Source organism: Cebus imitator, unplaced genomic scaffold (assembly GCF_001604975.1).
Source record: "Cebus imitator isolate Cc_AM_T3 unplaced genomic scaffold, Cebus_imitator-1.0 Scaffold4, whole genome shotgun sequence".
NCBI lineage: Eukaryota > Metazoa > Chordata > Mammalia > Primates > Cebidae > Cebus > Cebus imitator.
The window spans coordinates 10,805,932-10,832,334 of NW_016107319.1; the positions used below are offsets into that span (position 1 = coordinate 10,805,932).

General features: G+C 38.5%; 1 protein-coding gene and 1 pseudogene across 4 annotated transcripts in view; one reads left to right on the forward strand and one right to left on the reverse strand.

Annotated features, from left to right (window-relative positions):
* Positions 1 to 26,403, forward strand: part of MMAA (metabolism of cobalamin associated A) — a 37,957-nt gene that overhangs the window by 2,445 nt on the left and 9,109 nt on the right. Inside the window, exons 1-4 of one of the 3 annotated variants that reach the window (XM_037740564.1) lie at positions 7,458 to 7,504; positions 16,726 to 17,230; positions 19,984 to 20,106; positions 23,641 to 23,811. In XM_037740564.1, the coding sequence (XP_037596492.1) occupies positions 16,786 to 17,230; positions 19,984 to 20,106; positions 23,641 to 23,811 (739 nt within the window). In that variant the 5' untranslated portion in view covers positions 7,458 to 7,504; positions 16,726 to 16,785. Of the gene's footprint in view, positions 1 to 7,457; positions 7,505 to 16,725; positions 17,231 to 19,983; positions 20,107 to 23,640; positions 23,812 to 26,403 lie in introns of those variants that run through there. The other 2 variants (XM_017534690.2, XM_037740570.1) reach the window with 2 other exon arrangements.
* Positions 1,670 to 4,405, reverse strand: LOC108307547 (annotated as a pseudogene). The gene is made up of 2 exons (XR_001826566.2): positions 4,393 to 4,405; positions 1,670 to 4,294 (listed from the first exon to the last, which is right to left on the reverse strand). The product of XR_001826566.2 is annotated as a nuclear receptor coactivator 4-like (transcript).

The window sequence follows — 26,403 nt, forward strand, 5'->3', positions numbered from 1 at the left end:
TTTTTTTTTTGCCAGAGTGGTTATTGAAATTGAGAATATTCATTGGATCAATTTCAAGACAAATATCTCAAGTCAGGCTGGCTTCTGCTGAGCAAATTTTTAATGAAGGAAAATATCCATATATTGAAATCAGCTTAAAAAGAAAGTCCTTAAATATATATATTACTGTAAAATCTAGAAAAAAATGTACATTTTAAAAACATCAATTAACCAAGTAATCACTGTAGTGGAGTTATTGACCCATGCAGAATTATGGCATATATTCATTAATTCTGTGAGCAAATAATTGTCCTATAAATACAAAGATAACCAATATGGTTTGGCTGTGTCCCTCCCCAAATGTCATCTTGAATTATAACTGTCACAGCACCCATGTGTCATAGGAGGAGCCTGGTGGGAGGTGACTATATTATGGGGATGGGTCCTTCCTGTGCTATTCTTGTGATAGTGAATGAGTCTCGTGAGAGCTAATGGTTTTAAAAAGGGAGTTTCCCTGCACAAGCTCTCTCTTTGCCTGCTGCCATCCATGTAAGACGTGACTGGCTCCTTTTTGCCTTCTGCCATGATCGTGAGGCTTCCTCAGCCATGTGGAACTGCAAGTCCATTAAACCCTTTTTCCTGTATAAATTACCCAGTGTAGGGTATGTCTTTATCAGCAGGACTAATATACTAGGTATGGCATACTTTGAGGTATCTTACTGAATCTTGTAAAGCTGGGGAATTTCTCTTGTATTTTGGTAGTGCTTAGCTTACAAATTGTAGGATAAAGCCATATTCCCAAGAATCATGAAAATTAGTTGAAACATTTTGATTTGGTCTTTTTTTTTTTTTTTGACTTATGCTTTAATGGAGGCAGATAGAAAATTCATCAATGCAAAAGAATGTTTTACATACTCATTAACCTAGTGATTAATGTAAATTATATTTTGGCAATGTAAAATACAGTGTGTTTGGCCTCAGAAAGAAACTACAGAGTTAGCTGCAACTTAAGATAACTGGAAAGGCTCCTTACATTGTCTTTGCATACCACCTTTATTATAGTAGTTCTAAATGATATCTAGGGAGGGAATTAAAAAATGATAATTTTTCCAGCTGTGGTTCAGAGAACTCTAGTGAAGCTGTTTGGCAATGACATTGTGGGACCATGAAATTTCTCCAGAAGTATTTCCAATAACAAGCAGTTAAGAAGCTTAATAGTTTCAAAGTTTGGAAAGCACCTAAGATATCTTAGAGAATTTAAAAACATTATAAACCCCACCTCTTTCCTACAGAGACATTTTAAAGCATGGACATAACTTTAAGGAGATTGGGAAAACATGAGTAGTTTTCATAAAGTTTCAATGAATACCCCAAGACACAAGTGTTGAAAACACTTGTTTTCAACTGTTCACTAAAACGTCACTTTGGAGGTACAGGTAATGCTGTACTTGCAGTGAGAGGATTATTTTATCCCTAGTTAAAAGCATCAGGTGTCAAGCTTGGCTTCCATTTACACAGGATGTACCAATAATCCCTATAATAGTGAATGATTCAAGTACTATACTACATTTCCAACATATATTTGCCTATTTGCTTAGTCGGTACTAGGGTTCTTTTAAACCCCATAGATTTGTAGAGTATTTTAAAAGCCTAGAACTACCTCAAAAATAGTCTTGAAATTATACCAAGCTCTAAAAGAGCTCACTGGATATTTTAATAACATTTACAGAAAGAAAGACAAAATTTGCAGTAGCTGAGTTTATTTCAAGTTAAGAATAATAATGTAGAACATGTGGGCTAAAATGTTTGGTAATTAATGTCAAAAATTGCCAAGATTATTAATATATATTTTGATAATCACTATTGACCAGGTTAATTTTTTGTGCAAAATACACTCTATATTAATAGAACAGGAAAATCGTTATTTCAGACCACTAACAGAAGAAAACCCACAGCAAGAGAAGCACCTCTAGGGCAATTAATTGTTCAGGAAGTTTACTAGCTTTAGAATACATCATTACACTTCAATTACAGAAATGTTTCATTTTTAAAACTAGAGTGTTTTAATGTACTTTCAGTACCGAATCAATCTAAGGAGCCTTGGAGGCTTGTGAAAAAGACATATCCACAAAGATGCTGCATTTCTAGTGTGGGGGTGAATTAATACTTCTGTAAGAAGGAAGGAACTGAATCACCTCAGCATCAATAAACAACATTTTTATTTTAAACAGCAACTCATAATCTGATGACTCATTTTGCTTTACTAGTTCAAAATTAGGCAGGAGCAGAACTAAGCTAACTGGCCAGACCCAGAAATGCAGTCACGCAGCTCATGATGTGTGATAATCGGCAGAAAGGCCGCTCAACTCTTGTCCATCCTTCACATCTGTATAGGTGTTCAGTATAACCACTTGTCTTTATCAGCTTTAAGCTGCATACAGGCAGAGAGATCACAAACTGCAGGGAGGTCGTAATGGTCTGAAGGGAAATTATGTTCTTCCTATAGAGGTGAATTAAGTAATACTTCCTGGGCCTTCTTTCGAAGCAGCCACTTGTCTTCTCCAGAGGATAACTGCTGAGGTTGCCCATCTTCTTTTCTGGCAGGACCTAGTCAGCTGTGTTAAAGGGAAACCAGGAAGTGGTCATGGGACTTTTAAGCTTTTGTTTATCAACTCTGTCTTCAGTACTAGGCACTTCCTTGAGACTTCCTTCTTTTTGCTTGGGGGACCGATAAGCTACTCAAGGGGCTATTCTTTATGACTTGGAAGGAATCAGCAATTCTAGAAGGAACCATTGCCTTTGGTGCTTTAGTTCTATTCTTTTCTAGAACGACAGAGTCACATATTCAGGGAATCTTTATGCTTCTCAGGCTCAGGTTTGGGCATCCCATTTTTATCCTTTCCTTCTTTCTTCAGAAGCCACTTATACAGAGCCTCCTCACAATTCTCATCACATACACAGCCAAAGTTTGTGCACGGCTTATTGGCTCTGCACACCTCCTCTACCTTACATGGGTCTTGATGATTCTGGACAACCCAATCCTCTGTAACCATGCTGGGGGTGGACAGTGGTTTCTTGGCCTCCAAGTGGTCATTCAGGCACTTCAGATTGCCCAGGTTTTCAATCTCCACACCTTTGGGCTGTTTACTCTGACAGTTGGTATAGGAGTCAGTCTTGACAAGCCAATCATTCACATTACAGGACTGGAACAAGAACTTAAACTTCTCACTGATTTCACGATTACCATTCTCAGGCTTCCCCAGCTGATGGGATTTCTGGGGAGTCACCAGCCAATCTGATAGGTCCATCTCATCTTGATTAGGAAGTTCTAGACCTTCAACCTTTTCAATGGAGAAGGAACTAGTAGTGGAATGGCTGTTACACTTTTGATAACCTGGTTTTTCAGGAACTTCCTGTTGCTGATTCTTCAGGAGCCAGTTTTCTAAGCTCTTTAGATTTCCCCAGACATTACTGAAGAAATTGCAGGCTCTGGAAGAAGTCTGACTATTCTCCAAGGTCTGCTGTTGGGTGAACCAATGAAGAATCAATTTCTTTATTGGTGCTGGATATGTAAGGGGTCTGATGACCACTGGCAGGTTTGCTTCCAAGGAGTCATTCGCTAAGAGAGACAGCTGCAAAACTGGATGCTGACTTCTGCTTTGGCATTGGAATATAGCCTCTCCTCTCCAGGAAGGGCCCAGTATTTGGTGAACTGTGAGCCATCAAGTGCTCAGGAATTTGAATGGTTCTGGGAGACCCAAATGTGGTGATGGTGTGGCACAAAGCAGTTGTGTCGGCTAAAGAGCAGGACAATTGAATCTTCAGGTTTAAGGGTCAAACTGCCCAGTCTTTCCAGGCACACAGAGAATTGAGTAGCTAGAGCTTTGTTTTGGGTACACTCCATTTGATGAGTAAGACAACTGAACTGGCCCAATAGCCAGTAGAACTGCTGAGCCTGCTGTTATGAAATGTCTCCTCTTTAAGCTGATAGATGAGGTCTACCTGTTCATATAGCCACACTTACGGTGTCTAAGACATTCCAGGTAATGGTTTGTGCAACTGTGAATCTGAGCTTTGACCTCTTGCAAGTTATCTTTAATTTGCTGTTCAGCCAGGAGAACTCCACCAATAGCAAGCTCCCAGTCCCTCCATGCATCACTACACCTCAAAAGGAGTTCTCTAGTACTGGAGCTGCCACTCTGGTCTTGGAAGGTATTTCTTCTTCTCACTGCTCCAGGCCAAGTGCCTCTCTGGGTGATATGAGGGGACCTTGGGTGGACTGAGACATGGCCCCACACTAACCTAGGGCCCAAAGCTGATTAGATTATTGATCAAATTCTTTGATTTCTTCCCATCAGAAAGCAGGAAAAGATGCTGAGTCACATGAGCAGGTAGGAAATCCTCTCTACTTACATGATTTTGCCATTTTAGTGGAATTAGTCTGTTCTGCCTGTGACAGTATATAAGGGTAGAAAGCTGCTCATACAAGGCTGAGTTATATTGGCTTTTACAAAATTTATGGGCTGCTTTAAAATCTGGTTGATTGGATAAATTCATGGGGTTAAATATATTATGAACTTAGTTATCAGGAGTGAATTATTGTCTGTGGAGCAAAAAATATTTTAAAATGTGGTCTGTTCTGTCACCTTACACATTATTGAGATCTCTTACTGATACAAAACTTTACCCAGGAGATAGAACCTAATTTTTCATTTTGGCCTAAGCAAAAAATAAATAAAAAGATAAACTGCCAGCCATAATCAGGCATGTTCAAATGTACAGGATTATTTTATTTTCTATAGAGTTGACACCATAATAAATCTGGATTTATGAAATCCATAATTTTTTCCAGTTTCTGCCACTAGTTGTGAGGCCTTGATGAATCAGCCTCATGCTGCTAGGCCTCACTTTTAAAATAGGATGTCATCCACTGTAGGATTGTTGTGAGGATTAGCTGAAGAAATGCATGCACGATGCCTCACAACACATTAATAAACACTCAGTAGAAGGTGGCAGCTGCTGCTCGTCAGTCAGATGGTCCAGAGAGTTGGGGGGAACCAAGAAAATTAGTCCCCTGGGAAGAAGTTTGAGGATGTCAAAACCCACAATTACATACATCTGGGTAGCTTTTTGGTTTTGGCGAAAGAATTGGAGTAAGATGGCATCATCCTTTGTCTGGTTCTTTCTTTTCACTGAAAGTCCTTTTAAGATTTGTATTGGCATCAGAAGGCAGAAAACTGTAATTCCAAACCGTGATAAAACCTGCAGTTTAAATCATAAGCTTATCAGGCTGGGAATAGTGGCTCACGCCTGTAATCGCAGCACTTTGGGAGGCAGAAGCAGGTGGATCACCTGAGGTCAGGAGTTCAAGACCAGCCTAGCCAACATGGTGAAACCCCATCTCTACTAAAAATACAAAAAAACTAACTGGGTGTGGTGGCACACACCGGTAGCCCCAGCTACTTAGGAAGCTGAGACAGGAGAATCACTTGAACCTGGGAGGCAGAAGCTTCAGTGAGCCAAGATTGTACCACTGTACTCTAGCCTGGATGAGACAGAGCCAGACTCCATCTTAAAAAAGACAAAAATCATAAGCTCATCAGACAGTTGGTGTAGATTTTCTGAGAAAGATTACAATTAAATTGTTGTATGAAAGCACTATTTTTAATGTTAAGGCAATTTATAATATTTATTTAGAGAATATTTGCTTACATTATTGTAAATGGACATATCTTCATCTAGTAAAGCTTTTGGTTCTAAGTTTTGATTTCTTGCAAAAACCTTTTCTTACCATTTTTCTGTTTAGAAGATTGGTTAAATGTCAAAGGTGCCTTGATTCAAAACAGGAAACTTGGAAGGCAGAACATTTTAGTAAAGGTCCTTCAGTCACACAGGTTAAGATTGTTACCCAAACTTTTCTTTATAGTTTAGTAGATTAACATAGAGTAGACAGAGTATATATTCATGAACCTAAAAAAAAATATTGGAAGGTTACCGTGTGCCAGGCACTGTGCTTGTTTCTGAGGAAATATGCCCTTTCTCTGGGAGAGCCAGTTGAGATAAGCAATGAGAATTGGTAGGGAGAGGTCTATAAACAGATAAATTAGAAGACAAGAAGGCAAATACTATTTCTCAGATGAACAAAAGACTGTGGAGCATTGAATAGAACACTTAACTGCCTGGATAAGGTGTGGGAAAATGTATCTCTGAGGAGGTGCTATTTGAACTGAGTAGGCATTTGTCAGCAAAAAAGTGAAGGACTTGCATTGCAGACACCTAGTTTTTATTACAGCATATCTATAATTTTAAAAAATTACCATGCTCAAAAATGGTTACTGTCTCATATATATCATGTTATTTCAGAGTTTTTTTTGAACTTCAAATTTAACATGATGATTCTGATAAAATATCTGTTCATAGAAGAAAAGGTAAATTGTGATTATTACTTATTTCACCTTGCACATAATTCTTTTTACAATTTTTTTTTAGTATATATGCTGACTTTATATCTAATTTAGAAACATATGAATGCATTTGATGTAACACCAATAGTCACAATAACTGGTAAAATTAAGCATTCATCAAGTTTGACTCTGATGTTAGGAAAAAATCTAAATGCAAAAGGAAGCAAGTTACAGGTTATGGCAAAGATTATAAATCATGAGTAGTTATTAGACATTTCTAATTAAATTTTTTAAATTCTGAATTTTATCTTTTAAAAAAGATTTTTGTTTTTATTTACTTTTTCTTAACGTACAACTGTATTAGTTTTCTCTTGCTCCTGTAATAGATTACCACAAACTTAGTGTCTTAACACAAATTTATTATCTTATAGTTCTGTTGGTCAGAAGTCTGACATGGGTCTCACTGGGGTAAAATCAAGGTGTCAGTAGCTCTTCATTCCATCCTGTAGGATCTAGAGGAGAATCAGTTTCCTTGCCTTTTCCAGCTTCTATAGGTTGTCCTCATTCCTTGGTTCATGGCCCTTTTACTCCATCTTCAAAGCCCTGAAGGATGGATTGAATCCTCACATGTTATTACTCTGCTGTTCATTTCTACCGCCCACTTTCATATTAAAGGATATTGATGATAACATTGGGTCCACCTGGACAGTCTAAGATAAATCTTTTTACATTGTCAGCTGATTAGCAACGCTAGTTCCATCTGCAACTTTAATTCCCTATTTGCCATATAATATAACATATTCATAGGTTCCAGGGATTCAGGTGTGGACATGTTTGGGAAGCCCTTCTTGTGCCTATCATAGTAACATGCTGCTTAAAAAAAAAAAAAAATAGAAAAATATGGTCAGCCAAAAAACAACATAAAAGCACCATAATACCACTGATCTGTAGATGAGGTTACATACCCATCAATATATATATTTCTTCTGTGTGTGTGTGTATGGGGAGGGTGTCAATTTAAAATTTTTTGAAAAAAGTGTCACACTTCCTCTTAATCTTGAATTCCTTCTTCAGTGATCTGGTCTCATGGATTTAAATGACATCTAAACATCGAAGGAATGTTGAATTTTATCAGATGCTTTTTCAGCGTCAATTGAAATGCTTGTACGCTTTTTGTCTTTCGTTCTGTTGATATGATGTATGACATTGATAGATTTGTATATGTTGAACCATCCTTCTATCACAGGGATAAACCCCACTTGACCATGATCTTTTTACTATCAGGCCAGTATTACTGATACCAAAACCAAAAATATAATAAAAAATGAATACTAGAGGCTAGTATTCAAAAGAATAGTATTATTTTTCTCTTTAGTATTCAAACGAATACTAGCCTGGTATTAGTTCATTTTCATGCTGCTAATAAAGACATAACCAAGACTGGGCAGTTTACAAATGAGGTTTAATTGGACTTACAGTTCCATATGACTGGAGGAGGCCTCAAGATCATGGTGGAAGGCAAGAAGGAGCTAGTTACATCTTACGTGGATGGCAGCAGGCAGAAGGAGAGCTTGTGCAGGGAGATGCCTGTTTTAAAATCATCATATCTCATGAGATCCATTCACTATCAGGAGAATAGTACAGGAAAGACCCAGCCCCATAATTCAGTCATCTCCCACTGGGTCCCTCCCATAATGTGGGAATTATGGGAGCTACAAGGTGAGATTTGGGTGGGGATGCAAAGCCAAACCTTATCAACCCTGTAGAATTTTTTTTTTTTTTTTTTGGAATGTCTTTGGTTTGGGTGTCAGAGTAATACTGGCCTCATAGAATGAATTTGAAAGTATTCCCTTTTCCTCTATTTTTCAGAATAGTTTCAGTAGGATTGGTGTTAGTTCTTTAAATACTTGATAGAATTCAGCAGTGAAGCCATTGAGTCCTAGGCTTTATTAGACTTTTTATTACGGCTTCAATTTCATTACCTGTTATTGGTATGTTCAGGTTTTGGATTTCTTCATTGTTCAATCTTGGTAGGTTATATATGTCTAGGAATGTATCCATTTCTTCTAGATGTTTTCAATTTATTGGCATATACTTGCTCACAGTAAGCACTAATGATCCTTTGAATTTCTGCAGTGTCAGTTGTAATGTCTCCTTTTTCATCTCTGCTTTTATTTATTTGGATCTAATCACTTTTTTCCTTAGTTTAGTTTGCTCTTGATTTTCTAGTTAAGATGCATTGTTTATTTGAAGTTTTTCTTCTTTTTTAATGTAGTCACTTATGGCTATAAACTTTCCTCTTAGTACTGCTTTTAGTGTATCCCATTGGTTTTGGTATGTTGTGTTTCCATTATTATTTGTTTCAAGACATTTTTCAATATCCTTAATTTCTTCATTGACTCACTGTTCATTCAAGATCATATTGTTTGATTTTCATATATTTGTTAGTTTCCAAAATTCTTCTTGTTATTGATTTCTAGTTTTATTCCAATGTGGTTAGAGAAGATGCTTGATCTTATTTCAATTTTTTGAATGTTTTAAGCCTTTTTTTGTGAGCTAATATTTGGTCTATTCTTGAGAATGATCCATGTACCAAAGAGAAGAATGTGTTTTCCCCAGCCGTTGTATGAAATGTTCTGTAAATAGCTATTAGGTCCATTTGCTCTGTAGTGCAGATTAAGTCTGATGTTTTATTGTTAATTTTTTGTCTTGAAGATATGTCCAGTAATGAAAGTGGAATGTTGAAGTCTCCAGTTATTATTGTATTGGGGTCTATCTCTTTAGGTCTAATAATATTTGCTTAATATATTTGGGTGCTCCATGGTTGGCTACATATAGATTTAAAATTGTTATATCTTCTTGCCATATTAAACCCTTTGTCACTATTTAGTGACCTTCCTTGTCTCTTCTTACAGTTTTTGTCTTGAAATCTGTCTGATATAATTATAGCTACTCCTGTTCTTTTTCGTTTCCATTGGCATGGAATAACTTTTTCCATCCCTTTAGTTTCAGTCTATGTTTGTCTTTATTGCCTATAGAAAGTGAAATGGGCTTTCTATAGGCAACAAATCATTGGGTCTTGTATTTTTTTTATCCAATCCACCACTCTATGTTTTTCGACTACAGAGATTAGTCCATTTACATTTAATGTTATTATTGATAAATAAGCACTTATTCCTGCCATTTTGTTATTTTCTGGTTGTTTTTTAGTCTTCCCTTTTTTCTATCCTATCTTCATTATAGTGAAGATGACTTTCTCTACCAAAATGATTTAGTTTCTTGCTTTTTATTTTTTGTGTATCTGTTGTGTGTTTTTTTTCTTATGTTTGAGATTACTGTAAGACTTGCAAATACTGTCTCTTCACCCATTATTTTAAGCTGATAACAAGTTAACACTGTTTAGATAAACAGAAACATGAATAGAAAACTAATAAAGAGTATGCCTTAATTCCCCACTTTTTAATTTTTTGTTGTTTCTGTTCATATCATATATGCTGTCTGTCTTGAAAAGTTGTTGTAGTTATTATTTTGATTGGTTCATTGTTTAGCCTTTATACTTAAGACTAGTTTACACACCACAGGTACAATGTTCTTTTGTATGCTTTCTGTTACCAGTGAGTTTCGCACATTCAGATGATTTCTTACTGCTCAATAATATCCTTTTCTTTCTCACTGGAGTGTTTTTTTTTTTTTAGCATTTCTTGTAGGAAAGAATTGGTGTTGATGAAATTTCTCTGCTTTTGTTTGTCTGGGAAAGTATTTCTACTTCATGTTTGGAGGATATTTTCACTGGATATGCTATTTTAACATGATTTTTTTTTCCCTTCACCACTTTAAATAGGTCATGCCACTCTCTCCTGGCCTATAAAGTTTCCATTGAAAAGCCTGCTGCCAGTCATACTGGAGCACCATTGTATGTTGTTTCTTTTCACTTGCTGCTTTTAGGATTCATTCTTTATCCTTGATCTTTGGAAGTTTGATTATTAAATGCCTTGAGGTAGTCTTTGAATTAAATCTGCTTGATGATCTGTATCCTTCTCGTATTGACTATTGATATCTTTCCCTAGGTTTGGGAAGTTCTCTGTTATCCCCTTGAATAAACATTGTACCTGTCTCTTTCTCTACTGCCTCTTTAAGGCCAGTAGCTCTTAGATTTGCCCTTTTGAGGCTATTTGCTAGATCCTGGAGGCATGCTTCATTGTTTTTTATTCTATTCTCTTTTGTCTTCTCTCCCAGTTTATTTTTAAATAGCCCACCTTCAGCTCACTAATTCTTTATCTTTTTTTGGGGGGCGGATAGGGGTCTTGCTTTGTCACTCAGGCTAGAGTATAGGTGGTGTGATCAGGGTGATCAGGGCTCACTGCAAGTTCAAGCAATCCTGTCACCTCAGCCTCCCGAGTAACTGGGACTGCAGCCACCACACCCAGCTAATTTTTGTATTTTTTGTAGAGATGGGATTTTGCCACGTTGCCCAGCTGGTCTCAAACTGAGTTAAAGGCGTCTACATGCCTTGGCCTCCCAAAGTGCTGAGATTACAGATAAGAGCCACCATGCCTGGCCCAAGCTCACTAATTCTTTCTTCTGCTTGATCAAAAAGCGGACTGTCCTAAGAGACTCTGATGCATTCGCCAGTATGCCAGTTGTATTTTTCAGCTCCAGAATTTCTGCTTGATTCTTTTAAATTCTTTCAATCTCCTTATTAAATTTATCTGATAGAATTCTGAATTCCTTTCTTGTGGTATCTTGAATTTCTTTTTTGTTTGTTTGTTTTTTGTTTTTTTGAGATGGAGTTTATTCTGTCACCCAGGCTGGAGTGCAGTGGTGCAATCTCAGCTCACGGCAACCTCCACCTTCCAGGTTCAAGTGATTCTCCTGCCCCAGCCTCCCAAGTAGCTGGGATTACAGCACCCACCACCACACCTGGCTAATTTTTGTATTTTTAGTAGAGATGAGGTTTTACCGTGTTGGCCAGGCTGATCCCAAACTCCTGACCTCAAGTGATCCACCCACCTCAGCCTCCCAAAGTGCTGGGATTACATATGTGAGCTACCACACTCAGCTATCTCTTGAATTTCTTTGAGCTTCCTCAAAACAGCTATTTTGAATTATCCATCTGAAAGATCACATATCTCTGTTTCTCCAGGATTGGTCTGGTGCCTTATTTAGTTCATTTGGTGAGGTCATGTTGTCCTGGGTGGTCTTGATACTTATAGATATTTGTCTGTGTCTGGACATTAAGGAGTTAGGTATTTATTGGAGTCTTCGTAGTCTGGGCTTGTTCTTACCTGTCCTTCTTGGAAATGCTTTCCAAATATTTGAAAGGGCTTGGGTGTTCTGATTTAAACCATATCTGCGTTTGGGGGCACCCCAAACCCAGTAACACTATGGTCCTTGCAGATTCATAGCGGTACTACCTTGGTGCTCTTGGATAAGATCCTGGATAATTCTCTGGATTACCAGGCAGAGACTCTTGTTTTCTTCCCATACTTTCTCCCAAACAGAGTCTCTGTTTTGACCTACCTACCTAGAGCTGGGGATAGGGTTATATAAGCAACCCTGTGGTCACCACCACTATGACTGTACTGAATAAGACCTGAATCCAACACAGCACTGGGTCTCACAAAAGGCCCACTATAACTACTACCTATCACTTGTGTTTGTTCAGATTCCTAGGGCTATACAATCAGCAAGTGGCAAAGCCATACAGGCTTATGTCCTTCCTTTGAGGGTGGTAAGTTCTCCCATGCTCCAGGCAAGTCCAGAGATGTCATCCAGGAGTAAGAGCCTGGAGTCGAAAACCCTAGAAATCTACCTGATGCTATGTTCTACTGTGGCTAAGCTGGTGCTCAAACCACAAGACAGTGTCCTTCCCACACTTTTCTCCCTTTTCTAAAGACAGAGGAACCTCACCCCATGACTGCCACTACCACAGGCCCACAAAGAATACTATGTACCAGACTACTGTTGATGATGTTCCCTTAAGGCCCAGGGGCTCTTTGGTCAGCTTGTGGTGAATGATGCCTGACCTGGGACTCACCCTTCAGGGCAGTGGGCTCCCCTCTGGCCCAGGGCAGGCCCAGAAATGCCATCGAAGAGCCAAATCCTGGAATTGGGGACCCCAAGAGCCCATTTGTTTCTTTAACCCACTGTGGCCAAGCTGGTACCTAACATGCCAGACAAATTCCCCTTTATTTTTCTGTTTGCTTTTCGCAAGCAGTAGTCTCGCCCTGTACCTGCTACAGCTTGGAATGTGCTGAGTCTCACCTGAAGCCAGCAAGTCTCAGAGTCTCACCCAAGGCCCTGGATGTGGTACCTTGGTATTGCTGCTGGGCCCAAGGGCTTTTCAGTCATCAGGTGAAGAACCCTGCCAGGACTGGCTCCTTTTCTTCAGTGCAGCAAGTTCCTTTCTGGCCCAGGGTCATCTACAAATGTCATTTGGGAGATAGGGCCTGGGAGGGAAACCTCATGACTATAACTGGTACCCCATCCTACTGTGGCTGAGGATATCCAAGATGCAAGACAAAGTCCTCCCCACTCTTATTTCATCTCATCAAGCAGAAGGAAGGGGTATCTTTTGTAGCTGTGAGCTGTGCAGCCTGGGATTAGGGAAGGAGTGATGCCAACACTCCCTTCACTGCCCCAGCTGATGTGTCATTGGGTTGTGTTCCGCCTCTAAACTCCCTAGTCCACTGGCTCTGGGCTCAATACTAGGACTTACCTAGAAGTTGCAGTCCTTGTGGCCTAGACTGCCTTTAAAGTTTAATTGGGACACTAGAGCACTTTAACCCACAGTGGCAAGGCTTGTGTAAGCTCAGGGAACTCAAGTTCTGACTGCTGGGAACAGCCATTCCTTTCTGGCTGGTTTAATGGTTTAAATGTTCCTTCTGTGTGCAGTGTCCAGTGAGTTTGTTCAGGTTTTGCTTTCTGCTATAGCAGGGCGGCACTGAGTTCAGTGCCTCAAAACTGCTATGTTCTTCCTCTTCCCCGGTGCACAGAAATGCTCTCTGTATCATGCCACCCTTGCCAGGGAATGGGAGAGGAGTGGCGTTGGGGATTCAAAACGATTTTTCCTGCCTCTTCAGTGCCTCTTTGAGTGATAGGAAGTTAAATCCAGCTAGAAGATGATTGGTGGAGTCTTGTATTCTGCTATCTTGCTCCGCCCCTGACCACCTCTGTCACTCTTTTTTTGAACTTGTTTGGTAATAGGAGGTAGTCATGGTAAGACTTGTTAATTAAGGAGCAAATGTTAAATAGTTCTAATTTGCTCTTAGACTACATATGACAACATCTCCCCTATGGGTGAACAGGACTAGATTTGATATTAAGAATGTTTTATATCCTGCAGATTTCCTCTGCCTGTTCTTTGGCTCCTCCTCATGCCACCACCATCACTGCAACTGAAAATACTTCTTACTCACTTCAGAAGTGGGCAGAGTTACTAATATCTACTTCCCTTTTAGCCAAAGGACTTCTCTGTTATTTTAACATAATTTATTAAGGAATGCCTGCCATAGAGAGTCAACAACCTGGGTTTGAATCTTGGCCCTGCCACTGGCTGTGACTGTAATCACTCAACTCTCTGGGTTCATTTCCCCCTCTGTTAAATGAGAATAATAACTGCTGTACTGCCCTCATGGAATTAACTGGAGAATAAAGTGAAGTGAAGGATCTGAAAGTGGCTTGTAAACTCTAATGTGGCAGGTATTTGGGGAATGAAATAAGTTCATTTCAGCAGCAGCTCTTTTCTTCTTTTTATTTAAGCAATTGCAGTGTGCCAGGGTCCATGTCAACCTTTGAGGATTCTAACAAGATAAACTAGGTCAAAAAGGTCTTAAATCAGGCTTTTCTTTTCCATTCCTTAATACCTTGCCTAAGTCCAGGTCCTCATCATCTCCTTTGCTAGGCTTCCTGAACTGGGCTCTGTTAAAAAGTCTCATCACTCTTGACTTCATGCCACTCGTTCTAGAGTTATCTCTTCAAAAGCAGAGTTAATTATATCACCTCCATAAAGGTGTCTGTCATTTGTCCACTGCCTACAAGACAAAATTTAATTTCTTGACCTCAGTTTACATCCGGTCCAGCCTTATCTCCTATGAGTTGTTCCATATACCCTAGGCTTCTGCCTTACTGAATTTCTCAGTTTTCTCTGACGTGACAGGGACGAGACCAAGTCCCAACTCTGATTTTGCATATTTAAGTCCTCAGCCTGGAAAGCCTGCCTCAACCTTCTTCAACATTTTTGTTATTTCAGACTCAGTCTTGACATAGACTCCTCTATGACTTGAATTCCCCAAGGAGAGTGAGTTCCTGTAATCTTATCTGTTCCCATGGCACGTTGTCCTTTCTTTGATGTGGTGTATTTTACTCTGTGAGCTCTTTAAGTGCTAGGATTAGGTTATTTAAGATAAGATAATGAATGAGGCATTCTACCTAAGAGAGTGTAGCGGGTTGAATGATGGCCTTCAAAAAGATATGTCTACATCCTAATCCCTGAAACCTGTGAATGTGGCCCTATTTGGAAAAAGAGTCTTTGTAATGTAATCAAGTAACTAATTCTGTTATGGTAATTATGGTAATTTGTTACAGCAGCCCTAGGGAACTAATAATAAATAGAAGGTTATGGCACAATGGCTGCAACATAATCAGATACTGTTGTCATCACCATCAGTACCATTACTATAGTCACCATTATTATTATCACCTATCATGGAACCTGAAAAGTAGTATGTACTTAGAAAATTGTAGTTGAATAAAAATACAGTTCTTGCCTATGAGCTTCCAGTCTGTTGGTAGTGGCAGTGGTGTTGATGAGAATTGTGCTTAAAGGCGGTATTGAAAGAGAGCTGCTAAAACAGACTTCTAAAACTCTTAAATTTTTGTTTTGAATATCTTTTTGTGTGTTTGTGTGAAAGGTGATAGTAGATGTTTTAAAATTATTTTTTAGAAAAACTTTTATACATTTTAATTGTCCTTTTAGAATAATGCTAGTTTTGTACAAATAGACATTAATAATGCACCCCCCCAAATAGGAAAAAAAAAAGCTGTTTTTGGAAAACTGATGCGCATTTATAGTTCTACCAGTTTAAAAAATCTTAAACTATTCTTTCTCCCTAATACAATGTTAAGTAGCTAAAATTAATTTTATGTTCATTGGCCTTGAAGTACCACGTAGAGGTGGATCTTGGAGCAATAATTTATTCCATCGTGCTACAAGGTGCTTGAAAATCAACCAAAGTTTACAAATACTCATAAACCCAGACGGGGTGAGTTATAGATAACTGTAAATTTTAGTTTGCTACTGGAAGAATTACCAGTGTTTCATAACTTAGTGTAATTAAAATAAAAACTAAGGTTAATTGAGCTCTTACTCCATGGTAGACACTGTTGTAAGCTTTTTACAAGAATTGTCATTTTGCTCTGACAACTACCCTGCTTTCTCTTTACTCCAGAGGAAGCTGAGGCACAGATTGGTCAAGTAACTTTCCTAAGTTCATTTTGGCTTAAGTAGCAGAGACTCGTAGTGACCATGGCTCATAACCTCTGCACTGCCCTGACTCAGATACCATGTCATCTTTCATTCTTTAATACAATTTGAAGTAGAGAATATCAGTGTGTCATCATAAAAAGATTCTTACCTAATTTCGTAGTGTTTCAGACTTTAGTGTGAATCTACAGGGATTCTGATTAGTGGGGCTGGGAATGTGCATTTTAAATAAACACCCAGATGGCTCTGACTGTACTTTGAGATACACTGATCTGGTTACTACACAACTCCTATGGTTCACTTATGGCTTGTTTGTGTGCTTTAGGTTAGGCTCCTCTTTGCATACATCTGTGTTCAAGAGTGAGTCTATTGAATACATACATGTGTCTAAATTTACGCCTGAAGTGCCCGCCCTAGTAATCACATTTCCTTTTGTAGAAAATGAATACAAGGCCAGCATCAGAGAGATTCATTTTTTTGAAATCTTTTATCTGGGCTTCAGAATCTGGTGTATTGACCTGAGGAAACTGTTAAGATGAATGTAAGAGAAAGCATAACATAAAGTTTCTACCCTAGTGGTATTCTATATATTCAGTTTTTATTAGAAGAAAATTTTAATGTAAATTCCACTTCGCAGTACAGTAGTACTTCCATTATTTGGGTGACTCTGAATATTAACTGTGACCATAAAGGGATTCTTCTCTTTTATTTAGTAAGAAAACTTTCACGCATTTGTACCACCAAAACCTCTGATTATGTGTGGTTTAGAATATGGGGGAAACACTATGCTTTCAAATTTTACTACTTCAGTATTTTAGTTATATATTGGTCTGGCTAACATGTTTTTCTTTCTTCTAGGAAGGTCGCAAATCACACTGAGCCAAAACGCACCCAGTGTTTTCTGCAGTTACAAATAAAATGAATATGCCCATGCTGCTACCACAACCTCACCAGCATTTCCTAAAAGGCCTTTTAAGAGCACCTTTCCGATGTTACCACTTCATCTTTCACTCACAGACTCATCTCGGATCAGGAATCTCATCTGCTCGGCCATTTAATTCTCTTGGACTCCATTGTACAAAGTGGATGCTACTGTCAGATGGTTTAAAGAGAAAATTATGTGTACAAACAACCTTAAAGGACCACACAGAAAAACTTTGTGATAAAGAGCAAAGATTTGTGGATAAACTTTATACTGGTTTAATCCAAGGGCAAAGGGCCTGTTTAGCAGAGGCCATAACTCTTGTAGAATCAACTCACAGCAGGAAAAAGGAGTTAGCCCAGGTGCTTCTTCAGAAAGTATTACTTTACCACAGAAAACAAGAACAATCAAATGAAGGAAAACCACTAGCATTTCGAGTAGGTCAGTCTTTTTTGTGTGTTTTTTTCAGTAGATATTTTTACACATTCTCAGTATTCTGTTTTTAAAAGAAGTCTAAATAGTTTGCAATTGAATGGGGCCATTTTCACATATTTGGATAAATTTTAAATGACTTCTCATGGCAGATGTTAGTTAAGTTGAAAAAATTGCCATGATCATTTGAACCAAGGCTATGTATTTTAAGAAAATAATATAAGATTTTTATTTTGGCAAGAATCTTGCTCTGGATCCTAGGATAGAAATATTCATAGGAAGAACTGTTAGTGAGTTTACACCTTTTTCTTCTGGCAGTCCTTCTGTTTAATAATCCAAAGTGAATTCCCTGGTTTATTGTCGTATCAACTATAATTATCACATTTCAAAATTCTGCCTCTTAGATATTTTATTAGTCTTTGTATAGACAAGTCTCACTTCTTTTAGGTACTTTTTATTGAGTTTCTGAGTGTGGCTGTAAATACAGTCATCTCAATACCAAAATGTATTTTTTTTTTTTTTTTTTTTTTGAGTCAGTTCACTCTGTCGCCCAGGCTGGAGTGCAGTGGTGTGATCTCGGCTCCTGGGTTCATACAGTTCTTCTGCCTCAGCCTCCTGAGTAGCAGGGATTATAGGCGTGCACTGCCACACTAATTTTTGTAATTTTAGTAGACACGGGTTTCACCATGTCAGCCAGGCTGGCCTTGTACACCTGACCTCAAATGATCCACCTCCCTCAGCCTTCCAAAGTGCTGGGATTACAGACGCGAGCCACTGCGCCCAGCTTTTTTATTTTTAGAGATGGAGTCTCACTCTGTCACGCAGGCTGGAGTGCAGTGATGATCACAGCTCCAACATCATGCTCAGCTATGACATCATGCCTCCAACATAATGCTTGGCTAATTGTTTAAAAAGTTTTTCATAGATATGGGGTCTCATTATGTTGCCCAGGCTGGTCTCGAACTTGTGGCCTCAAGCAGTCCTTCCACCTTTGCCTACCAAAGTGCTGGGATTACAGGCATGGGCTACCATGCTCAGCCTATCAAAATGTACTTTTAAAAAGAGATCATATTTATTTGTTTTCTATCTATTAGATGTTCATTTGATTTCTTGAATAATTTGAATTGGTTTTGAAATTGGGCATTGTAAAGCAGTTTGGATATGTTTGACCAGCAGGAACCAACCAAGGCAGTTAGGATGGAATTAGGATGGAATTAGGATGGAATGAGAATGTCCCATGGTGGTGAACTAGGTGATTTGACCCAACCCTCCTGCTAAAAGCAGCTTGGTTTGGTGGTTAAAGTGCAAAAATTTTGTGGAGAAAGGGTAAATACTTTTAAAATTTAATGTTACATTACACTTTTATCTCACAGTTTATTGGCAATGCAGAGACGAAAGCCTCCTAGTTTTTAGGGTAATGATCATAAAATGCCTTAAAGATACTTCAAAATAGCTCACCAACCAGTATTTATACTCGTCCCCATTTTTCAAACTTCTTAATCTTCTGTCCTCACTGAGGGATTTCCATTTTGAGAGTACTACATTGGATGTTAATAATCTTTATGTACGCTAGACAAAGATAATAGCAAACTCCCACAGAGAAATTCTTGTTATGACAAAGTGCCTACTTACTAGATTTTAGAGAATCTTTGAGAAAATGTCACAGAAATATCTGGAATTAACTAGCAGTTCACACCTAACTTTGTAGTGCCATTCTGGTTCTTCCATCTTGATCTTATGAGGCCAGATAAACCTGTGTTTTTATTGCAGTGATGTTTTCACCATCATAAGTAAAAGCAACAAATGTTTATTCAGCACCTAAAAAGGTGTTTAAGAGAGGGATTGGATCTGCCCTAAGAGTTGTGGTAAGGAGTCAGGCATACCATACACTATACATACTTTGAGTGTAGTTAGTTAAATGCCGATGTTTTATGTATTTCATTGAATATACACTTACATATCTCTTATGCCATACACTGTTCTAAACATTGCAGACATTGACTCATATAGTTCTTAAAACAACCTGAAGAGAGAGATACTATTACTATAATCTATTTTATCGCAGTGGACACTGAGGTACAGAAGGAGGTTAAGTAACTTACCCAAGATCACACAGCTCGTAAGAGGCAGAGCTAGAGTGAGAACTGGCTGTGTGGCTTCAGGGTGTGTGCTCTTACCTGCCAGGCACTGGCCAACTCTCTCAGTAGGGGAGTTTTCTGCTTTTCTTAACATAAATTATTTTTTTTTCAGGATTCAGTTTATATTCTTTGAGTTATGAGTGAGATGAAGAAAAAAGATGATCCTTTATAAATAGAAAATTGTTTTCTTAATCACTGGGAATTTCTAGAATAATGAGTTGTTTTTCCAGTGGGAAGAAGTGTACAGAACTCAGGTAGGTAGAATAATTACTGACCATGGTGAGAGATGGGCAGATGTAGAAATTGAGCACATTAACAACGGAGACAATGAATCCTGTCCAGGAAGATCTAGATTATAGTACAAAAGCAAAGCATGTTTTGTAATTTTTAAAAGTGAATCTTGTGAACATGTGGAACCCAGAGTGTTTCCCTTGTATATCTCTATTACTCAGGAATTAGATAAAGAAACAGACTTTTATTGCCGTTTTAGGACATGTTGAAATATAATTGCAATTTTAATACATTAGGGGAAATAGAAGGTAGTCTAATATTTTACTCAGTAAAACTGATCATAGTTCTGATTTCATTTATTTCATTGAATTAGAAGATCTCTTTCTACCATAGGATTGTCTGGGCCCCCAGGTGCTGGAAAATCAACATTTATAGAATATTTTGGAAAAATGCTTACTGAGAGAGGGCACAAATTATCTGTGCTGGCTGTGGACCCTTCCTCTTGTACTAGTGGTGGTAAGTATGGCTGATTCTTTTTAAATTGCAGGGCTCTGGGGGCTCTCTGTTACAATTTAGTAGGAATTGGCACAGTTGGGAGACCTCTGACTGCTAGCTAAGTTTGGTCTCGCTGAAGGAAGGGAGTTCTGTAGTTAGGTGGGAGCTGCGGGAACTAGTTTGGGAGCATTGTACTCTTCAGAGGAGGCCAGCTTGTGGATAGCTCACCGGGTACTCAGAAAACTGCAATAACAGGTGCCAGAAGTTGAAGATGATCAAATGGAAATTTCAGTCCTTTGGCTCCCATGCATAAGGCCAGGCCCCTCTTTGCTCCTGTTTTTTGTTCCCAGGTGCTCTGTCCCAGGGATTTAGGGCTTTATTTATGAGTTCCCGTTATGCTGCCGACTTCTTTTTTTTTTTTTTCTCCCTGGCTTCATTAGGACCTGTACAATTCAGAAAATAGGTCCTTACTCATTCATCATTTTCCTCATGTTTTAACATCTCTTAAGCTTTTTTTTAAAAAAAACCTTACTGTTGTATATAATTGTCAACTGTTTATATAATATGTTCAGTTAAACAGAAAGCTCTTACCGGGACGCTGTAATATACTGCTGTTCCCCTTAGAGCATTTAGCGTAGTACATTGTACTTTACACAGAGTGTTCAGCAAATGCTTTCTGATTTGAGGTCATGCAGTCACTCAAAGTTTAATTTGCAGCTCATCAGAGATAAAATGAATATAAGCTTAGTTCCCCAAAAGATCATTTAAAGAAAACAGAAAGCATACCATATAAACACTCAGGAAAGTTTTTTTTTCTTCCCTTATCCCTCTTTATGATTTCAGCTTTCCATGTTATAGTTACTTACTTAACAAGTATTTGAGTGTCTTCTATAGGTGAGGCATTATACATGGAAGGTTCTTAAACTGTGTAATATAATGGTGAACAAGATACCGTACTAACCTTAGGGAGCGTTCATCTTACACGGGAAACACAAACACAGGCCATTACAATATAAGGTGTGTTGTGAAGGGGTAAATACAAGATGCTTTTTGGAAGTATTTGGTTTTTGTATACTCTGTAATAATGCAAGTTTAATACTAAAATTCAGAATGGTAATGTCATCATATTTTAGGGACTTGGGTTGATATAGATGTGGAAGATTCCTATTACCACCCATTGAGAAATCTAGCTCAGAACTTTCAAAATTTTTGAGTCACTATAATGAAAAAAGTTAACTGTAAAATAAAATTTTTGATCCCAACGTTCAGAATTAAATTCATGTCAATGTGTTGTATAATTTATAGCTTTAGAACTTTGTTAAAAGTATATACTTAATAAAAGATTTTTAAATAAGTGGCCCTCATTTATATGTAGGTGAGAAGGCCATTCCCCCATTTTCACAACATTCTAGAATACTTACAATAGAAAAAGAAAATAATAGCTTGAGATAATAATAGACAAAAATAAGATCATAAAATAGTCTAAAGTTACATGGCTATGTAGTTCCTAACCCTTCTCAAAAAATAAGGGTCCTTTTCTAAGGCAAAAAATCATATAGACTCTTAAAGAAAAAAATACGATAGACTAAACACTATAAATTTCTACCTTATTACATCAGTACATACATACAGTTGAAAAATAGCATTACATTAAAGTTTAAGAAGCATTAGTTTTTTGGTCTAAACTCAATCGTTTTTGTGCTTCGAATTCGCAGAACCCCTGTGATAGCTTTGAGATCTCCCTGAGATTCTGCAATTAACAGTTTTGGAATTGCTGGCTAAGACATGGGAGAGTAATTTCGTAATGTTGACTTCAGTGTGATGGGATCTATAGGGTAGTAATTTAAAGTATAGCTTTGGCAGGTTGTTTACTTACACAGAAATTATATCATGTGGAAAATTACTTTAGAAAAAGGTTGTATGTGAAGTAAATATGGAAGTTGAGGTATGGGGCACATATGTGCTCTAGAATTGGAACCCATGAGAAGACTCTGAACTGGCATTTAGTTGTAGAAGAGTATGTCTTTAAGAAACTTTTCAATCTTTAACACTACGTAGAAAAAGTAGCTCTTAAAAAGAGGGAAAATAAATACTCAGATTAGAACAGCGGTATACCTACAAATGTTATTATATGACTAAAGCAAAATAGTAGAAGGTAATAGTAGTCCTGGGACTTTCAGTCTTCTAGAATTTGTAAATATTGATGTTTGTCAAAATATTATACTACAGTGAACACAAAAACATAACCAGTTTCATTCCACAGTTATTGAGTGCCTACTCTTAACACTTTGTTAAGCATTTAGTGTAAAACATATGTAAGATGTGGTCCTGTAGGCAAAGACTTACGCTAAAGCACGGTTTCTCAACCTTGGCAGTAGTGACATTTTGTGTCAGATCATTCTTTGTTGTGGGTGGCTGTCCTGTGCATTGAAAGATGCTTACTTAGCGGCATATTTGGCCTCTACCCAGTAGGTGCCAGTAGCACCCTACCCCTCACTTGTGACAAGCAACCGTGTCTCTAGGCATTGCCAAATTGCCCCCAGTTGAGAACCACTGTGTGAAAGAGATAAGATAGGAAACCAAAAAAATGTGTTGTATGAATAGTTTTCCATCCATTAACTTAGCTTACATTGCATTCAGTGAGAGCTCCAAATTGTCTAAGTAGTAGGCGATTAGAAGCAACAGACTGGGCAGAAGGGGCAGCTTGAAGAGATATTTGCGTAGCACTTACATAAGGTTGAGAAAATGTCATTTGCAAAAATAAAAGAATGAGGAGTGGAGGGTGCTCGTGGAGATAATAGAAATAGGAGGGACACTAAAGTTCTCTTATGCCCTCCGGGATGCTGGCATACACTGAGAGCTGTTGTACCATAGAAATTCACAGAGATGGGCATGGACTGAAAAGGTTCCAGGCAGATTGTATGAAGGAAAAAGGACTTTTACTGATCTTTATGAGGTGGATAAGTTCTGTGTTCTTGTTATTAACAGTTTTTGAAGCACATTCCTGGGTATAATTACATTTGATTCTCCCAGTAGCATATTACCCTTGTGATGTAGCTGAGGAAAGAAGGGTTCAGGAAGGTAAAGTGACCTCTCAAAATTGAATAGTATGAAATGGTGGAGCCAGATTACAGACCGTGGGCTTGACACATTGTAACTTAGCAGTGAGGAAACCGAGAGATACTTCTGGCATGAGAGCACAAACAAAAGATGGGAAGAAGCAAACACAGTGATGTTAAGATGACATTAATCTCCCTGGTTGGAACAGAGGATCGGTGTGGGGACTAGTAGAAGCCAGAATTGGACAGGTAAGATGCAGCTAAAGAATCTAGATGGGAACCTTTGGTCGGTGGGAAGCCATAAATGATAGGTTTTGAAGGGCTTGAAATGTTAAGCTTAATCTGACTTCATTGTATACAATGAGTTGGAGGGAAGCTGAGTAATATGAAATGCAGTTTGAGATTTAGGGAGAAATGGCATGAAGCCTCTAGAAACTGCCTGATAATTGACCCGTAAAACTGTTCTACGATTATAAAATGTAGCTGTGTATTTCAGGATCACTGTTAGGTGATAAAACCCGAATGACCGAATTATCAAGAGATATGAATGCATACATCAGGCCATCTCCTACTAGAGGAACTTTAGGAGGTGTGACAAGGACTACAAATGAAGCTATTCTGTTGTGTGAAGGAGCGGGATATGACATAATTCTTATTGAAACCGTAGGTGAGTGTGATATTCTATTTCATAACAACAATATACTATTTTATGAATGCTATATAAAGATGAGTGACAACTTATTTTTATTCATTCAGCAGGTATTTGCTAAATGTATAATTAAATACAAGATACCCCATACTCCACAGAGGATATGAATGTGTAGTTTATAATCCTTACCCTCAAAGATCTTATCATTTAAAAAGTTAAAATAAACCATCTATCTGGATAACTGTTATACAGGTGGTATGTTATACACGCCAGAGGAGAACTATAAACATTAGGATGACTTGTGTAAATGATGCTTTAGCACAGCACCTATTTTGTTTAAGTACATTTAATATGTCTACTATGTTTACTAAGAAAATTAATGTAGGCTGGGCGTGGTGGCTCATGCTTGTAATCCCAGCACTTTGGGAGGCCGAGGCGGGCGGATCACGAGGTCAAGAGATCGAGACCATCCTGGCCAACATGGTGAAACCCGTCTGTACTAAAAATACAAAAAAATTAGCTGAGCGTGGTGGCGCACGCCTGTAGTCCCAGCTACTTGGGAGGCTGAGGCAGGAGAATTGCTTGAACCCGGGAGACGGAGGTTGCAGTGAGCCAAGGTCAAGCCACTGCACTCCAGCCTGGCGCCTGGTGACAGAGTGAGACTTTGTCTAAAAAAAAAAAAAAAAAAAGAAAATTAATGTAGTTGGGTGCCTTTTGAAAATGCAGATATGTTTTATTTCATTTTTTATATCCTTAGCTTATACTTACATGCAATGAAGATACTGAAATGAAAACCCCAAGAAATTCATTATTGTGGAGAGACAGTCTATTATATTACTGTGTGATAAATGTGATACAGCCTAACTCAGATTTGGGGACCCAGTAAAGACTTCCTAGAGGAGGTGACAGCTGAACTCAGTTTTGAAGGAAGAATTGGAGTTAAACGAAGTATGGGATAAAGGGCATTTGCAAAGATAGTTGGGAGTGAGAAAACATGGCCCATCCAGAGAAGTGCAGTTTGCTCAGGATACTGAGAGCATGGGGTGTGAAAGCAGGGAGTGAAGGGAGGTCAGCTGGAGCAGTAGGCCAGACCAGATTGTCAGGGACCTTATATGCCATCCCAAGGAGTCTTCTGGAGTTTGCCATGAAAGGAGTGGGAAGATGCTGCTGGAAAAGCAGGAGAGTGAGAAAATCAGATACGTATTTTGGAGAGATCCCTGGCAGCAGAGTATAGAACGGTTAGAAGGAGGACCAGAATCGAATAAGGAGACTACTGTACTTATCCCAGAAGGGGATGGTAGATGTCTGAACCAAGCAGAGGAAGTGGGAATGGAGATGAGATGGATCAACAAAACATTGAAGATAAATGGGCAGGATTTCATCCATAATAAGATGTAAGATAAGGAAGGAAGGGGCATTGCAGGTGATAGAGAATACTGTGGAAAAAGTAGATTTGCAGAGAGGAAAACAATCAGCTCAGTTGTGAATATATTAAGTGTGAAATGCTTATTAGGTGTCCGAATGACTGTGTGTCTCAAGAGAAAAGGACTGAATGAGAAATACAGACTTAACAGTTACCAGCATAGTTCATAGTTTCATATTTTAAGAATTTGGTTCAGATAAACTGGGGAAAATATGAGACAAAAATGGAAGATAGTTATATTAATCTGCTAGGGCTGCCATAACAAAATACCACAGACTGGGTGGCTTAAACAACAGAAATGTATTTTCTCACAGTTCTGGAGATGGAAGTTCAACATCAAGGTGCCTATAGGGTTGGTTTTTCCTAAGACCTCTCCCTTTGTCTTATAGGTAGATGGCTGCCTTTTTGCTGCATCTTCACTTTACTTTCCCTTGTCTCTTCCTGTTCACTCTACTCTCTTAGTGCTTCTTCCTGTCCTTTTGAGGACACCAGTCCTATTGGATTAAGGCCCTACCCTTGTGACTTCATTTAACCTTAATTGCTCCTTTCAAGGCCCTATCTCCAAATAAAGTCACCTTGAGGGTTAGAACTTTAACATAGGAATGTTTTTAGATGAGGGAAACACAAGTCAGTTCATAACAATAGCCACAACAGAGCTTTAGAAACTCCACCATTAAAGAGTAGGTGAAAGAAGAGTTAGTTGCCTGAGTGGTATTAAGAGAATCAAAGAAGAAGAGCACCTTAAAAACCACATATTTTACCTGGAAATTGTAGTTAGCTACTTTTCCCAGAAACTCAAAATAACAGTGACTCAAACAAGAAAGAGGTTATTTTCGAAATAAAAGAGTCCTAAACCAGGCATTGTGGCCCCAGCCTGTAATCCCAGCACTTTGGGAGGCCAATGCAGGCAGACTGCTTGAGTCCAGGAGTTCCAGACCTGCCTGGGCAAGATGGTAAAACGCTGTCTCTACAGAAAAATATAAAAAAATTAGCTGGGCATGGTAGAGTGCACCTGTAATCCCAGCTACTTGGCAGGCTGAAGTGGAAGGATCACCTGAGCTTGGGAAGTTCGAGGCTGCGGTGAGCTGTAATGGCACCATGACACTCCAGCCAGGGTGACAGAGTAAGCCTCTGTCTCATAAAATAAAATCAAAGAAGCCTGAGGCCAAGCATGGTGGCTCACACCT